This window comes from Microcaecilia unicolor, chromosome 2 (genome assembly GCF_901765095.1).
Source record: "Microcaecilia unicolor chromosome 2, aMicUni1.1, whole genome shotgun sequence".
In the NCBI taxonomy this organism is placed as follows: domain Eukaryota; kingdom Metazoa; phylum Chordata; class Amphibia; order Gymnophiona; family Siphonopidae; genus Microcaecilia; species Microcaecilia unicolor.
Window position 1 is genome coordinate 643,867,149 of NC_044032.1, and position 18,523 is coordinate 643,885,671.

The 18,523-nt window shown below is 43.7% G+C and overlaps 1 protein-coding gene across 1 annotated transcript in view; it reads left to right on the top strand.

Annotated features, from left to right (window-relative positions):
• The window catches only part of PGRMC2 (progesterone receptor membrane component 2), a 72,443-nt gene that overhangs the window by 42,215 nt on the left and 11,705 nt on the right, over window positions 1–18,523 (top strand). Inside the window, exon 2 of the mRNA XM_030191740.1 lies at window positions 13,125–13,280. Coding sequence (XP_030047600.1) covers window positions 13,125–13,280 — 156 coding nt within the window. The remainder of the gene's footprint in view (window positions 1–13,124; window positions 13,281–18,523) is intronic.

Below are 18,523 nucleotides of genomic sequence, written 5' to 3' on the forward strand. Positions count from 1 at the left end.
AACGCAATTGTTCGTTTTGCCTGTCTGGAGTAATAAAGAATCCTGATGATTTGTGTGTTGGGTCTTTGAGTTCTTTCTGGGAACTGTGGGACCACTGGGAGTGTGGCTCCAGTAACCTAGAAATCACTGGGGATACTTGGAGAGCAGGAGACTCACCCAAAGGCAGTTGTGACCCAGTTGATGGGAGGGAGGGTGCTAGTGTAGAATACAAGCGGCAGTTGCAGGCGATCCTGAGCTGTGCTGGGGATAACCTAAGTAGCCACGGGTGGCTATGCGTTTCTTGACACCTAGCATCAGGTAGCTGTGATTCAGATTATTCTTCCCAATGTGCATTACTTTGTGTTTGTCCACATGAAATTTCATCTTCCGTTTGGATGCTCAGTCTTCTGGTTTCCTTAGTCTTCCTGCAAGATTTTAAAGTCCACATGTATTTTGACAACTTTAAATAACTTTGTCATCTGCAAATTTAATCACCTAGCTGAGGGGGGATATGATTGAGGTCATCAATTGAGAATTATGTTCAGCCAAAGTCTGAGAGACCTGATCTATTTGCGTCTGCACATTAGAGTTACATTTTTTATTCTGAACATTCATTCATAGCGGAGAACTGCAACAAAAGTGCTTTTCCTAAATCGGACAGCAGTCCAGATAGTTTCAAGTGTGAAAATGTTAGGCTTCTTAAGCTCTATTTCAAATGGCATTGCTGAAAAAAGAGTGCATTTGCCAGATAGCAAAACTTCCTCCTCAGGAGCAGCAGACACTCCTCCTGATGCCAAACCTGGGAATCTTCCCTCGTGCCATGGGTATCTCCAACAATTGTTGAAGAGTGTTCATGGTTGGGACCTCTGGATTAACCAGGAGTGACAGTGGCGAGGGTGTCCGCATGTTGGGTGGCAATGATAGATTACAGCGGCATTAAAGCAGCCAATCACTCACTGACTTCTGAAGTAACCGGACCTGCTTACCAAAGGTAGGAATCCATTGAACCCGCAGTAGTAGTAGAGTGTTGAGGTTGAGGCTCATTTTCTCCCCCCCCCCCCCCCCCCCCCCCACGTTCACCATCTTGTAAGAAGTCAGGATCTTCACTGTGCTGCTGCCACCATCTTGACTCCTCAACTGTAGACACTTTCTGTACAAAATATACAGCTAATGTTGAAACAGAAGGACCCTTATCCAATTCAGTAACCTTAGTCCTCTTAAGAGGCAGCCATTAATAACAAAATGAGTTGCATTATCAATTGAAGTATAGTTTCTTCACAATTTCAATCTCGAGTAATACCCCTACTCTACTACCTCTTGTAGGGGATTCAGCATTTGCCTGATTTGCTAGAGGGTTGCCCTTATGTAATCAAGTGCAGCCTTTTTAGGAGATGCGCTTTACGTCCTTGTCTACAACTGTTCGTGTTCAGTGGTGCTGGTTCGTGGATGGCTGTGTCTGACAACTCCACCAAGATGTGCTTCTGCAGGTTGCCCTTTAGAAGCTGGTTGCTATTTGTTGAGCACCTGGAAAAGTGGTGATGGACTTGTTGGAGGCCAGACCTCAACAGTTCCTGGCGGGCCACTCATGCTTGCCATCTTGCCCTTCGGGGGTATGGGAGGTCTCATTCCAAAGACTGGGGCAACTACAAGTCCAGAAGGCTTTCCTCAGGATTTTCAGCACCTACAAAGGTCTGAAAGGGGTTACCTATGAAGAGGCCTAGAGGGTGAGGGATCCTACAAGCCTCCATGGCTGCCAAGGGCCCCATGGAGGTGCAGGTGGGCAACAGGGTGTGCCTGTTCTATCACAAGTGGGCCCTCTACCTGTTATCAATAGGTTCTGCAAATGGTACAAACTGGAATTTGCTGAGCCCATTTCCAGTGCCTTCATGGCATTCCCCTGCCCACTCTAAAGGAGGTAGTGGAAGACCCCCTGCAGCAATTTAATTCATATAGAAGCTATAGAACTAGTTTCCTCCCAGGAGAAGGGTTGAGGTTACTACTCCATTTGCTTCATGCTCCCCAAAAAGGGCTGTTCCTTTTGGCTCATTCTGGGCTTGAAAGGAGTTAATACCTCTCATAGTACTATGTTTTTGAATGGAGACCCTTTGGTCAGTGATTGCCTTGGTCAGGCCTGGGCGACTTCACTTCTTTGGAGCCACAAAGTGATCAGGGCACCTCATTCTTGCAGTTCCTTTCTTGGAAGGCACTTTTGGTTGAGGGCAGTGCCCTTTTAGCCTGGCCACTTCTTCCCGCACCTTCTCCAAAGTCATGGTGATTGAGGCATACACTTTGGCAAGCAAGGGATCCAGATGCATCTCTGCTTGGATGATTGATTTGAGCTGATTCAGCATTCCAAGTTAAGGGAAGCGACCTGCTAGAGCATCCCAGCTGGGTTGTAAATTAGGCTGAGTCAGCTAACACTCTCAGAAACTGGAGTTACCTTGGTGTGCATTTCACTACCTGGCAGGAGACTTTGTGCTAGGGAGTGGATGCTCAGTGCTGCAGTTTTGGAAGAAGAACCTGTCTGCTCAGGAGGCCTCCTCAGACTTGGGATTACCTCCAGGTGTTGAGCCTAAATTAGAGGTGGTGGCTTGGGCAGTGACTTACATGGCGCCTCTTCAAAGGGCATTTTTGCCACATTGGACACCATGCTTCCAGGAGTTCGATGCTCAGCTATAACCCCTCCATGGAACTATTCACAGGAATTCCACCAGTGACGTAGCCAGAAGGCAATTTTTGGGTGGGCCAACAAGTTGGATGGGTGGTCACTACAACATTTTTTGAAAGAGAAAAAACAGCAACCTGATGCACCCATGCTCTGTCCCTACCCCACTCCATGCTTGACCTCTACCTCACTCCCCAAAACTTCGAGTGTTGCAGTGCAGGCTTCAGTGGTTGCCCAGTTGAGAGCTAAGGGAAGTACAATAGACTGCACTTCAGCCCCATTGAGCCATGGTCCTCCAACACACATATGGTATTGAAGCCAAACACATTCTGCATCCAGAGAACCTCCTGGCCCAAGTGTGCTTGGTTCCCTGGCCAGTGAAAGCCCGTCTGCTGGAAGCTGAAGGCGCAGTCTGGTAATGGACTTTGGGGTCCTTTCCTAGATTTCTGTCCTGGACCCCAGCCATGTTTAAAACCAACTCTGGCAAGATGTACATTCCAAATCCAACATATTATATTCACAACATTAAAAATAAAATAATTTTTTGTACATTTTTGTTATCTGGTCATTTTATTGTTCACATCATATTGGTCTCAGGCTCTGGTTTCTGCTTCCCTCTGTCTTCTCTTAACTCACTTGCCAGGGTCTCCTGTCTATTTGACATTTCTTCTTTATCCATGTCCATCATCCATCTCCATTGGCCTATATTTCCTTGTCCAGTATCTCCCCTGTGTTATTCCCTCATCCATCATCATTCCTCTGTGCACCTATGCACCAGCATATCCCATCTGTGTTCCTATTCCCCCCCCCCCCCCCCCGTCTGGTATCTCTCCACCTCTCTGTGTCCATATACCCCCCTCCAGTGTCCAGCACTGTATCTCTATTACTTATCCCCCTTCCCCCCCCCCCCTTGTGAGGCATTGCCCCTCTGTGCCCATATATGCCATCATACAGCATCTCACATTTGTGTCCCTGTCCCCATGCTCCCACCTAATACCCAGCATCTCCCTTCTGTTTCTGTACACCTCGCTATGTCCCCTTTCTCCCTCCACACCAATGTGTCCCTCTCCTATCTGATCCTACCCCAACCAGCTTCTCTTTCTCTCTCTTTCCTTCCCCTTATGCACCTGGCTCTTTCTCCCACTGTGGGTTCAGCATTTGAACCCCTCTTCTTTTATCCCCTTGTCCAGCATCTCTCTCCCTTCCCTCTAACCCCTCCCATAGGTCCAGCACCTTTCTCTCTTTGCAGGTCCATATCTTTCTCCTTTGCCTTCAGCCATCCCCTGAATATCCAGCACCTCTCCTCCAGCCCCCCTTACATGTCCAGCACCTCTCTCCCTTTCATCCAGCCCCCCTACATGTCCAGCACCTCTCTCCCTTTCATCCAGCCCCCCACTACATGTCCAGCACCTCTCTCCCTTTCATCCAGCTCCCCACTACATGTTCAGCACCTCTCCCCATTCACTTCAACCCTCTGCATATCCAGCCCATCTCCCCTTTCATTCCAACCCCCCCCCCCCCCACACACATATCCAGCTCCTCTCCCCTTCCCTCCAACCCCCTCTGCAAATCCAGCACCTCTCTCCCTTTCGTTCTGTCCAACCCCCTGCCCCTCACAAGTCCAGCACCTTTCTCTTCCCTTCAGGCCTCTCCCCTCCAAGGGCCAGCATTTCCGTATCTTCCTTAACCCCCCCCCCCCCCCCCAAAAAAAAAAAGTTCAGCACCTCTCCCTTCCCTTCAGCCCATTCCCCTTGTAGGGCCAGCACCCCATTGTCTTCCTCACCCCTCCCAAGTCCAGAACCTCTCCCCTTCAGCCCCCTCCCCTTGCAGGGCCAGCACCCCACTGTCTTCCTCACCCTTTCCCACCCCGCCGCAGCGCTTGTATTTAAAGCTATCGGCGCTGCCTCCTGCACCTCACAGTCTCTGTTTCCCACCCCTGCGGCAGCACTTGAAATTTGCTATCGGTGTTGCTTGACAGCTGACAGACGCAGCACGACGTCCTACTCTGGGACCTTCCCTCTGCTGCGTGTGTTCCGCCCTGCGTAAACAGGAGGTTTAATCAGCATGGCAGAGGGAAGGCCCCGGAGCAGGACGTCGCACTGTGTCTGTCAGCTGTCAGGCAGGCAGCGCCGATAGCAAATTGCAAGCGCTGCCACGGGGGTGGGAGGCAGACTGTGAGGTGCAGGAGGAGGCAGTACCGATAGCGTTAAATGCAAGCACTGCGGTGGGGGTGGGAGAAGGTGAGGAGACATGGTGATGGAGGTGGTGGGACTTCTTCTGGATGGGCCTGAGACAAAACTGGGTAAGCCTAGGCCCATCCAGGCCTGCTGTAGCTATGCCCCTGGTCTGTAGATACCCATTTGGCTGGAGGTTTCATCTCCTTTTTTCAAGATCATATTACTTACTCCTTTCCCCATGCCCCCTACATTTGTGCCACTTTAATGTTGTTTTTCACATGCAGGGCTGCTGCTTCTCCTTTTTTTTTTACCCCTTCTATTCTTCCTAAATAGATATAGCCCAATATGGTCAGTCTCATGAGTGTCTCTGATAGCAAAAATATCTGCCTGGTTGAAGACTCAGAACTTTGTTCCTTAGATTACAAATGTTTATTGCTTTCCAGTTGTATTTTATTGGTTCTCTCATCTTTTGCATAGCTTTTTGACTATTTTCCCTTTCTACTTTGTGCTGAAAGGTGATATTCTAAGATGGTTTCGCTATCATTTTTATTTTGCTAGGGGTGTCTTCCTGAACTCAACTTTAAATAACCTATCCTGCCCATCTTATAATCTGAGCAGTTTACAAAGTTACTTACATAAAAGTATTTCACACACATCATATAAAATTAGATAATGAACTGCAAAATCAATGTTCCATGAATAGGCTTGTTGAAAATAAAGCTTTGACATGAAAGCAACAGATTGCATGAGTGTAAACTCAATGGCAACTGCTTCCATTTGCCATCCTCTGAATTTCTCACCAAGATCATCTTTCCTGCCACAGAATGATATAGTATCCACAATATTTTAAGGGCAATGGTAAGCCGCACATTCCTACCTTTCAAACTGAAGTAATACTGCAAACAAGAAACACTCGGAAAGTATCAGTGTTTCACAATTTGAATAAGGACCTACAGTAGGTTGTTTGACATCCTATTCCAAGCCTTCCAACCTAAGGTCACAATGTCTCAGTCATTTACTTTCCGAGATCTGTGTACAGAAAAGTAGATCTACCTATTAAAATCTACTTTTATAGTCTTATCGATTTCCCCCTATATTCAGGGTGCTACTTATTGCAGTTATCTAAAACAAACCACAGTGATCAGAAGAAAGGTACTTAGCTTTGAAGGTTACAGCCACTATCACATTAGACAGCATTCAATGCCCATCAACACAAATTGAGGTAATTAAACGATTTACCAACAGCTTTGCAAACAATTTGGCTTTAAAATTTAACAGAGAAATGGGGTCAGTAAGATGCTGGAGAACATGGAGCTCTATCCAGTTTTAAAAGAACGATGATTTGGGCCAAGTTAAGAGACTCCGGCATGAAACCATTTTGTACAATTTGTGTAAACATCCATAATAAGGAGGGCCCAACATGATCCTATAAGATCTTATAAAACTCGCCCGAAAACCGTTCAGTCCCAGGGTCTTGTTATGTGGGCTGCTTCCCAGAGCGAAAGCCAGCTCATCCTCATGAAATGGTGTATTCAACATTTCTGCCTAAGGGGGGGGGGGGGGAACCTTGGGAAGTGGGATATTCTCTAAATAAAGTGAACTATCCACAGTGTCATCGTTGGGGGCTGTATATTGCCATACTGGAACAGACCAAAGGTCCATCAAGCCCAGCATTCTGTTTCCAACAGTGGCCAATCCAGATCACAAGTACCTGGCAAGATCCCAAAAAAGTACAAAACATTTTATACTGCTTATTCCACGTATTCAAGGAAGTTTGAAAAATTAGTTTGTAGGTGTCTCCCCTTGTTGCAAAAAAAAAAAAAAAAGATTCCTCTAAAGAAATCCGTAATATCAAATTAACCAACGGGGAACCTCAAAGCTCCAGTTAGGGAAAATACATAAAGTATTGTAGAATCCACTATCAAATTTAGGAGTAAGGTAATATCATTGGTCCCAGTGAGGAGAAAAATAGAAAAAAAAAGTCATATACAAAAACTCATAAATGAGAAAATCGGATGATTAAAAAAAACTCTTTTCCTCCTGTATTGTAACACAGTGAGAGACACCCACAAACTAATTTTCAAACTTCCTTGAATACGTAGAATATACATTGAATAAGTTTGAAAATCCCTGTTTGATTATACTGCTTATTCCAGAAATAGTGGATTTTCCCCAAGTCCAATTTAATAATGGGTCTATGGACTTTTCCTTTAGGAAGCCGTCCAAACCTCTCTTAAACTCTGCTAGGCTAACTGCCTTTACCACATTCATGGGCAACGAATTCCAGAGTTTAATTACATGTTGAGTGAAGAAAAAGTTTCTCTGATTAATTTTAAATTTACTACTGTTATGATTCTGCCGGTCTGGCTGTCAGGGTTTGAGCTGACGTCAGTGGGTAGTACTTAAGCCCACATGCTCTTGCTTTCCCTGCTTTGGCGTTACATTTCTTGGCAGCCTAAAGCCTTTACAGTTCTCTGTCAGAACGTTACTCTGGTTGTGTATCTGTGTTCCCTGTTCAGGGATTTCAATTACTTTCCCTTTGTTTGGGATATCTAGGGGCAGCTTGTGTGTGTCTTTATGTATGTGTACTGAGCCTGCTGTTTAGTTTGCTTTGGGCTAGTTTCTGTCAGCGTGCGGGTGTGGGTAATCAGTTCACTTGCCTCCAGCTGTATGGCCTCATCCCATGTGTGTTCCATTACCAGCTGCTGGAATAGTTCTCCCTATAGAGAATCCCGTATCTCCTTGCTTCTAAAGTACCCCACAATAGAGATACCCTAATTGACATCTGGCATATTAAACTCACCTATTAGTAGTACTTCCTCTTTCACAACTATATTTTGAATATCTTCAATTAAATCTGTCTAGTTCTGTCTGTCATCGCACCAATGTAAATACATTTGCCATTCCCTCTTTCCAGATTGACCTACAGTGCCTCTCCTATAGGTCCTGCGATTATGTGGTTTTAATATTATCTTTTAACATATAATGCCACTCCCTCCGTTTCTTCTACTGTCTGTCTTGAACAGATTATAGCCCATTATAACTATATCCCAGTCATGGTTCTCTGTGAACCATGTCTCTGTGATCACCACTAACTCCAGATCAGCCTCTTCATCACAGACTCACAATCTGAAACCTTATTTCTCATAATTCGGGCATTAGTGTATACTGTTTTCCAGATGTTGTCCCTTTTTGTGTAGAGGTATTTAATGCTTCACTTACCTGAGAGCTTGTACTTCTGAGGGCTTTGATCACCCTGATCCAAGGATTCTAGTTTAGAGCCCTTTTCAGTAGGTTAGCCAGTCTGCTTCTGGAAAAACTTTTTTCTTTCTTTGATGGACACCATTTCTGCTCAGCAGCCCTTGGAAAAGCATCCCTATGGTCTAGGTACCAAAATTTTCTTGACGACAGGATGCAAGCTTATCTGCCTTGGGAGGATCAACAAGAACACCACCTTATGCACCAGTCTGCTTCACCCTCTCTTCCAGAGCCATGAAATCACTTTTGATATATTCAGAGGGGTATCATTTGTGCCCACATGGATGAGTAGTATTGGATAATAGTCATTGGTCTTGATGAGTCTCCGCAAGCTGTCTGTAACATCTTGAATCTTGGCACCTGGTAGACAGCACTCTTCCCAAGACCTCATGTCTGGTCTGCAGATGGACTCCTCTGTACGCCTCAGAAGAGAATTGCCAACCACCACTACCTTTCAGCTCTTAGTGGTCACTGATTCAGCAACTTTAGGGGTTTCAAACTCCGATTCCTCCTCTCTGGGATGTCCTATTCTCCTTCCTCCAGCCCTCATCAACAGGCCTAACCTTGGCAGCAGCACTCCCAGAAGTCCTAGCTAACTCCGTAGTCCAGGTAGCTGACAAGCTTTTGACTGGCTAGCTGAAGGAGAAGTATCTGTCCTGTGTGACCTACTGATAGGAGGGAGGTTGAATTTTTTTCCAAGAAAGGTGGCCCTCTTGTAACCTTAGACAAGTAGGTTCTCCAATTTGAATGGGTTACACACTCAGTTTGTCAACTTCCCCCAAATTGCCCACCAGTAGCGTCAAACTTTAGCTCTTAGCAACACAAAATGCTCACTGAGGAACTCTTCAAAGGCCCATGTGGTTGAACCCATTCTACCAGGGGAAAAAGGGGAAAGGATTGTAGGAATTATTAGGAAAGGGATACAAAAGTCCAAGAATATTATACATCTGTATTACACCATGATGCAACCTGAGTATTGCATTCAGTCATGTCTCTGTATCTAAAAAAAAGATGTAGCAGAATTAGAAAGGTTCAAAGAGCAGTCAAAATGATAAAGGGGATGGAACTTCTCCCATATGAGGAAAGGCTAAAGAGGTTAGATCTCTTCAGCTTGAGAAAAAATGGCTGAGGGGGAAAATATGATTGAGGTCTTCAAGATCCTGAGTGGAGTAGAACGGGTAAAAGTGAATAGATTTTTTTCACTCTTTCAAAAAGTACAAACACAAGGGGACACTCAATGAAATTACATGGAAATACTTAAATGCCTAGTCACCCACCTAGGGCTACCCCACGGCCACTTAAGAGGGTTTATTCCCAGCACAGCTCAGGTCTGCCTGCACCAGCCACTTCTACTCTACACTAGTACCCTCTTCCTACTGACTGGGTCCCAACCATCTCTGGGCAAGTCTCCCACTCTCAAATTAACCCCAGTGGTTTCTAGGTTACTGGGGGCTACACTCCCAGTGGTCCCACAGTTCCCAAAAGGCACTTACAGACCCAACAAACCCACCAGGATTCTGTATGAGTCCAGACAAGCAGAGGCAATAAACTAAAAATGTTTATTGTCATAAAAATTAGAACTTTTGTTTCATTTGATCAAAACAGGACGGGAGCACTTTAACAGGATGGTAGACACACTTTATCCAGTTGGCTCACTTTTGCTCAGGCTGGGCTGAAACTGGTGGGTCATGTCACAGTTAACAATGCCAGAGCCATGGCAGCTTCAGTTACCCAGTTGAGGTCAGCCTCCATTGAGGAGATTTGCAGAGCTGCGACGTGGTCTTTGGTCCACACATTCACATCTCACTACTGCTTTGAGCAGAATACCCGATGCAACAGCCAGTTTGGTCAGACAGTTCTGCAGAATTTGGTTAGAGTCCAGAATCCAACTCCTCTCTCCTAGGCCCATTCTTTTCTGTTCCAGGCTGCACGTTCACAACAGGACTGTTTGTTAGCATATTGGTCTGATTGGCCTTGTTGTTGCAAGTCCATATTGACCATTGTTAGTTGTTTTCACCTGGTGCGTAGGGATTTCCACATGTGAGAATCCTGTCTCTTGCTTGTCCATGGAGAAAGTGAAGTTACTCGCCTGTAGCAGCTGGTTCTCCAAGGACAGCAGAAGTAGTATTCTCGCATACCCTTCGATCTCCCCTAGGAGTTGCATTCTTTGATTTTTATAAAACTTCTGGTCTTGTGTGACTCAGGCGGGAGGACACTCACATGGTGCTGATCTTGCTAAAGTCTTCTAGAAGTTTTGGAATGCTATGTGCCTCCATGCTGGGGCTTAGTAAGGGGACATCACCCACATGTGAGAATACTTGTCCTGCTGTCCTCAGAGAACACCTGCTTACTGGGTCAGTAATTTCACTTTCCTAATGTTTGTCTACCACCCCGCAACCTCAATTCATGTCCAAAACCCTTCTTCATGATGTCATCACCTCCTGCATATATAACTACAACTAGAACTATGGAACAGTTTCTCTCCATTTTAAGCATGTTTAGGATACGTACATGGTTGAGGTTGTAGTATTATAAACAATTCAAGCTTCAGCTTCTCAGAAGCAGAGAGGTAAGGGGAGAGTGATAGGGAGGAAATTGACAGCAAAGTGCAAGCTGCAAAACATGGGATGGCCACAACTGCACCAGAAAGTAACTTGGCTTACGCTGGCAGAGTGGTGGTGATCAGGTACAGTCCTGCAAAGTCATAGGTATGTTAGCAACTCCATTTCTGGGCATGAACTTCACCAGTTTGGTGGCGGTTTGGATTATTGCAAAGGTGGTGGAGATGAAAACGGTAACGGAATTCAAAAATGCGTGGGATAAACATAAAGGAATCCTGTTCAGAAGGAATGGATCCTCAGAAGCTTAGCCGAGATTGCGTGGCAGAGCCGGTGGTGGGAGGCAGGGCTAGTGGTTGGGAGGCGGGGCTAGTGCTGGGCAGACTTCTACGGTCTGTGCCCTGAAAATGGCAGAAACAAATCAAGGTCAGGTATACACAAAAAGTAGCACATATGAGTTTATCTTCTTGGGCAGACTGGATGGACCGTGCAGGTCTTTTTCTGCCGTCATCTACTATGTTAAGACCCAACACGAGTTGTCTTGAGTGTTGTATTACGTATAGGAACTTGCATGTTTGGGTGGTAGAGAACCAAACAAAGTGGCTTAAATGTGGGACAAGACCCTAGGTACAGTTGATCTTTTACATCTGGCAACTGGGATATATTTGTTGAGACTAGAAAAACTGGAATAGACTAAATGGTCATACATAAAGACCAGTTGACCCATATCTATATATATAAAAGGCACTTTGAAGCCTCAAGCCGGAAACTTGAGGTGCCCGAGATATCCGGTTTGGCCTGCAGGCTCCAGTCACTGTAGCTCCGCCCTCGCGTCAAAACGCGATGATGTTGAGGGCGGGGCGGCCCTCGCGTCAAAATGCGATGACGTTGAGGGTGGGGCGGCCCTCGCAACCACGTCACTGAGGGATGAACGGAGGAAGAGGAGAGGTGTGCAACTCGGAACGGAGGGGGTGTGTGCAACTCGGGGGGGGGGGGATTACCCTGCTAGCGCCCGTTTCATTTTTTCCAGAAACGGGCATTACTTACTAGTATTATATAATTAGCACCTGTCAAGTTGGAAACATCCAAGTTTACCAGTAAATGTAATAAAGTATCAAGAAAAGCTAACTGTACTCATGTGCATTAGTAAAAGTATCAGAATAATGAAGGTTACTTGTGAATCCATCTTGAAGGCTATTTTCCATTCTGGAGACCATAACATTTCATTTAAATACAGGACGATGTAATCTGGTCTGTAAAAATGACATTTGTTCTGAAGGTAGGAAAAGCACATGCCCTGTGTTGGCACAGACTAACATTAGTATGGGGCAGTGTTGGATCGAAATGCGGATCTGGAGTACAGTGGCAGATGGTATACATCCCATTCTAATGCACTAGTGTGAGTGCCAGAAATGAGACGTAATAGGGTACAGAACCAAGGATGGCTTAAGCTGACGTGGAGAATGAGAAAAAAGCAGAAGCAAGATAATAATATCCGCTACAGCACAATGAGCCCTCTGCTGATATTCCATAGAAAACAAAAAGTCCACCGACAAAAAGTTGGTTGGATAGAAGCTCAGAGGAAAAAAACATCTGAGGCAGTAGTAGTAGTACATGCCTGGTATAACCCCCTTCCCTAAAAAAAAAAAAAAAACTTTACAAAGATGTATAAGCAACCATCAGACTAAAGGGCACAAGTACAACACACAGAAGCCGAAATGAACATATATCTTTAAAACTAACACGCATGCCAAATAGATATATTAACAAGTAAACTCTTACAGTAGCTCTGTGTTACGATATAAACTCCAAGCAGGAATAGCACGGCAGACATCATGACAGCTAAGTATTTTTTTTAATGCACATGTCATTCTGTATACAATATAGAATTATTTTTGAATTGAATGATTTGCACATTTGAACCATCCTTATCAACAGCTACTATGGCTGTGTGATGATTTTAACAGATTTCTTGATCTTCATGAAGGACATTTTTTGGGGGTGTTTAATGTACATTTCTTCCTTCATTGTTTGCGTGTTTCTTAGTTGTATAACCCACCAACAAAGGTGGTAGGAGCCAATACTGACCCAATTTAAGGTGCTTGGGATAGATAGTGAGAGCATTAATTTAAACTGGATTTGAAGGTTGGAAAAAAATGGGGAGGGGGGGGGCTGGTTTTGACTTCAGTATGGGAACTTGAATGGTTGAATGGTCATGTACTTAAAAAGTAGAGGAGCAAAGAAGGAACGCAAAACTGATTTGGATAGAGTAATATCCTGCAGGTGGGTATGCTTGTATAACCGACAACTGGAATATATCCTGGTATAGACAGTGATAACTGCATAGACTGGTTTGAATTGCTCTTCCCCCACCCCCTGTCTTTTTCAGATCAGTTTTACGATTTCCTGGAGCACTGGCATAAATAAGCTTTTATATTTGGATAGTGGTGCAGACTAATGTGTGGGGTTTTTTCTCTGTTCTTCTAGAGGGTCCATATGGAATATTTGCTGGCAGAGATGCTTCCCGAGGGCTAGCAACATTTTGTCTTGATAAAGACGCACTCAGAGATGAATATGATGACCTATCAGATTTAAATGCTGTACAAATGGAAAGTGTTAGAGAATGGGAAATGCAGATTAAAGGTAATACATTGTTTTTATTGCTATATAGTACATGTAACTGTTAAATATGTGAACTTTCTTTGATGAGTACGTGGGATAAAGTTGTAGAATTTGTTCCTTTCAGAAACAGTAGGAATAGTGTTCATTTCTGTATAGGATTCTTGCTTTTTTATTGAAGCAGTTACTTTTGAGACTGACTTAACTGGGTTCCAAGGAGTTCTTATAAGAGGAATCCTCAGTATTATTGCGAAATACATTATGAGAATATGTAGAAGAGAAATTGATAAATGAAGTTTCCAGCTGCTGGCAGGTCCTGTGAAGATTGGTGCTTTAACCACTAGGCTACTCCTCCATTATGCGTTGCCATACAGCAAAACTTAAGCTGATGGGATTGGAGATGCTTTTGGGGATTCAAAAAAACTCAGGGCATTACAGGTAGCCCAGAACTCAGTTGCCAGGGTACTGGCTGGCTGTAATCGCCATGAACATCTCTCCAATTTTAAAACGATTGCATTGGCGCTCCCCCTTGATTTTAGAATACAATTTAAGATAATTTGTACAGTTTTAAAGGGGCAGGTTTCCAAGGTCTTAGCGGCAAAATTGCATATTTATCAGTCTTCACATTAAGATCAGCAGACTGATTGCTATTGGAAGTTCCTTCACATCATGTGCTAGTCAAATGAGAACAAATTACATTTTTTTATATTGCAGGTCCTTCATTATGGAATATGTTGCCTTTGAAATTTAAGAAAATACAAGAATTTAAAAAAGAACTTAAAACCTTCTTTTTTCTGCAGTGAGGAGGTTGATGACCAAATTATTAATGATTGAGATAACTATGAAGCAAATGTGTTTGCTTTGTATATTTTATGTTAAGGGTTTTTATTTTGGGTCGTCTTATTTTATATTGTGTAATTTTGTTATGTATGCAAAATTTATCTGCCCAGAACTTAGGATGGTGTAGAATGTAGATGGTTTTTAAATAAATAAAATAGAAGCAGAACAGACAAGAGGTTTGAAAATGAAACGGTATACCAAAAACCCTGTGAAATGAGAATTGTAGACCTAAAGATATATATACCCTAGAGGAGAACAAAGACAAGGTGGGTTTAGGGAAGAAAGGAATTAGAGACTTTCAAATGCACCAAAAGCAGAATTTAAGGTGCAAGAAATAAAGTTTTTCAGTAAAAAGGACAATTGAGCAAAAAGTCACAGTACAAGGTCCTCGGGTAGAATCTGGAGTAATATAAAGTAATTCTTAGCAGGAGTGGTGAATTGATGAGACAGTTTTCTGATAGAGGCAAAAAAAAGTTAGTGTTAGTAACACATAGTAACGTAGTTGTGATGGCAGATAAAGACCTGAATGGTTCATCCAGTCTGCCGAACAGTCACATTCATTATCAAGTCAAGATTTAAATGAACAATGAACGTGATATTATATACTTGATCATTGGTGTTTCTGGGACATAGTCCGCCCGGCTCTGTCCTTATGTTCCAACTACTGGAGTTGCTGTCAAAGCCCACTCCAGCCTATCCAAATCTGTCTTGCCATTTGCGGGACAGTAAAGGTCTGCCCAGCACTGTCCTCGCATTCCCAAATGACTGGAGTTTCAGTCGAAGCGCTCCAGCCCATCCTAAACTGGATCGCTATATGCAACACAGGATCCCTCGTTAACAAATTTGTGAATAGAAAACGGATCTGTGGCATTGCACCAGGAAATGAAGCAAACTAAATGAACCTATTTCTTTGGTAGCAATGCTTAAGGTCCCTGGAGGGTGGGGAAGGGGGTTGTCTTGGTCACTGCATATTGGAACAGCTCAGACAGTGTCAGACATAGGTGCATGTGTATCTAATGCTAAAAGGAGCTATGGTCTATGGATAATGAGAATTCCTACTGCAATAGCTGGGCTGAATGGGAAAGGTCTGGGCATCTATGAAGGTGCATGGCTTGGTCTGAGGCCAGTTCCTTCAAGCTTATGACTCCAGTTGGAATAAGAGGAAGCAACCAGGTGAGAAGACAGTTCTAGTAAATTGGCTACATACATTATGAGCTGTTTAGTATCCACAAATTGTGTTTTGTAGTGCGTTATAGTTTTCACAGAGCATAAGATATTTTATTAGGAAGATTTTGTTTGTAGGAAATGATATGAAATATGTGCCTTAACTTTATTGGCTGTGAAGTTAATGATAGAACTTCTTCATTATTTTTCCTTCTCTGTCTCCTAACATAGATCTGATGAGACCTTTCCAATTTTATTTTGTAACGTAGCATAATGCTCATTCCTTATCCTGTTAATTTAATCCAGACTGACAGGTTATGTGTGTATCTGCAGATGGAGACTGACATGATGACATCAGTATAACAGGTGCTGCAGCCAGGGATATTCCCAGTATTTCTATATCTCCAGTAGATGGTGCAGGTTGACTAATGCAGCATATTTTCTTGAGGAGAAATGCTAGTTTAAAAGAAATTTTACTGCATTAGTCAGCCATGGCCTGCACCCTGAGGAGAAAATGCTAGTTTAAATTTCTCCTCAGGGTGCAGGCCATGGCCTACAGATCTTGATAATGAGCCTTACCCTAGGCATTGCCTCAAGAGACTGGTCCACTGACCATCCTCTTGTCAAGCATGGAGGTGGCTTTCTCTCCAGGGGGGGGATACTCAAAACTAACGCCAGCTAAAAGGGGATAGTTCTGTGTTCGTGCTCATATTATTGTGCACCAAATGCTCTAATGGTTTTACCGTGGTCAATATGCACTCCACAGCCAAATTTTGAAGAAAAAAAAAATTCTCGTCTGCTTAGCGCAGAAAAATTTCCACCTGGTCCAGTGCAGCATTGGAAGGGTTGATTTGAGAGGAGTGGGGTCTAGTAGCACCCTGTATGTCTCTTCAACCCGATCACCCTGCTGCACTACCCCCCCCCCCCCAATACTTCCTGTTCTAATAGACCCTCCCAACCTGACCTGTTAGAGCATCAGGGCATGCCTCCGCCCAATATTTAGAAAGAAATTCCTTGATGATCAACTGCGCCCCAGTCACTTGACCTGGTGGTCTAGAAGAAACCCGTCCACCACCAGACTCCATACCTTGTAGAATGCCCATTCGTTTTTGCTTCTCTGAGTGCCATGTTTAAAATAGCTGCGCCCTTCCCTATGCAGTTCATTACACGGCAGTTTTGAAGATGGTGCCTGGAGAAGTAAAACAAATGGGCATCGCTTCTGCTTCCTACGAGGTGTGGGGGTCTAGGGGTGGGCGGGTTTCTGGTAGTTGTGGCAGCCCACTTATTTAGTCAGGGTGTTTGTGTCCATCTGTACTGAGTTGGATTAGAGGTTGGTGACCTCTCAGATGGTCAGGCTACTCAAGTGCCTGAGCTGAGTAGTAAAGTATATACCAAGAGTGAGTTACTCTAACCTCTGAGAGGGTACTATCTCATGAGTTGTTTTTTTTTTTTTTGTAACATCATCAAGCATTGTATGGTGGTTCTAACACAAGAATGCTTGCACAAGTTCTGGGTGCAGGAAAGTTCATTCTAGCATGGGGTTCAGCACTTTCTACAGTTTCAGGGCTCCATGGCAACAATGCTTGAAGTAATGCCTTGGGCGAAAGCCCACATGAGACACCTTCAGTGGGTGCTGTTGTAATGCAGGTCTCCCAAGTCCTAGCAATATGAGGTTTGGCTACCAGCCCAGGTGCTTATTTAAAGTTTGTTATACCACACTTCAAATTCACATCAGAGTGGTGTACAGAAAATTATAATCAGAAAAAGTGTAAAAAAACAACACGAGGACATGAAAGGAAGGGGATGAATAGCATAACAATAATTTATCCAGAAGACTCTTTACTACTACTACTACTACTTATTTACTGTACACACAAGGAATAGAATACAACCTATTATAAGAGCACTAATTAAAAAAAAATCTAAATAAATGTCTATCAATCCAAACTCCCAAACCATGTTTTCAAGCCTGCCTTATTTTTGATAAGAGACTTCCTAATTAAGGTTTGTAGGGAGGGAATTCCACAACATAGGTGCAATACAGCCAAATGCGGTATGACGTGAGGAATCTAGCCATAGCCTTTTATGTGAAGGAACCAACAAGTAATTAGCTTGTGATGATTGTAGACTGAGTGGGTTGGTATGAAAGCAGAAGGGGCATGTAGGTAAGAGGGTGTTCCTGTATAGAATGTCCATTGTACCTGAACAAGAATTTTAAATTTTAATTCTTGACACAATGGACAGCCAGTGCTGTTCTCTAAGGGGTGGAGTTATCTCTTTACTTCATAAAGCAGCTTTACTGCTGTATTTTGTATTGATTGCAGTCACTTTAGCTGATATTGAAGGCACTCTACAAGAAGGGAATTGCATTAGTCAATTCTTTCCATCACAAGTGAATGTAATGAGATTTTGATTGCCACCTTATTGAGAAACCACCATAAAGATCAATTTTTCCTTAATAATAAAAGGAACTTTTAATAATAGAGATATGGATGGAATGTCGATTTAGAGTTCCAGATGACCCCCAAAGATGTTACTGTTTTCTTTACTGATATAGAGTGATTTAAAAACTTAGGGATAAAAAGGGGTACAACTGGAAAAGAGACCCATAAAGCTTCACACTTAAAAGGGTTCAGGAATAACTTGTGATCATCCAGCAGCACTTAACCTGTTCTAGCTTCTGTTCTAGAGCAAGGTGTAATGTGGTGTCCCCAGGAGTCATGAGCAATTATTAGTTGTATATCATTAGCATAAAAATGGGTGTGAATCCCTTTAGATTGTAAGCTCCTCTGAGCAGGGACTGTCTTTCTGTGTTAAACTGTACAGCACTGTGTAACCCTGGTAACTTCGCAAGCAGAGAGAAAAATATTAAGCAGGATAGGTGCCAGAATGGAGCTTTGTGGAACCCCATAAGTGATTGTATTGATGGCTGACCATCATCAACGAGCATCCAAAATGACTGACTTAAGAAGGAAGATTGGAACCAATTCAACGGTATCCCTAAGATACCTGTCTGCTCCAGTCTAAATAAAAAGAAAATGGTCAACATCATCAATGCTGTTGTTAAATCTAACTGGATCGAGATCCAAGATGGCCGCCTGACCAGACGTGCTTGTCGGAGCTCCTGAAACTTACCGCCGCGAATTGCTGACACGGAGCGCTCCCCAAGAGCAATGGGGAAGAGGAAAGGTAAAACTGCAGCTCTTGCCTCCCCGAGCGCAGTTGGAATACCCACCATGTCTCAATCAAAGCTGGAAAGTTTC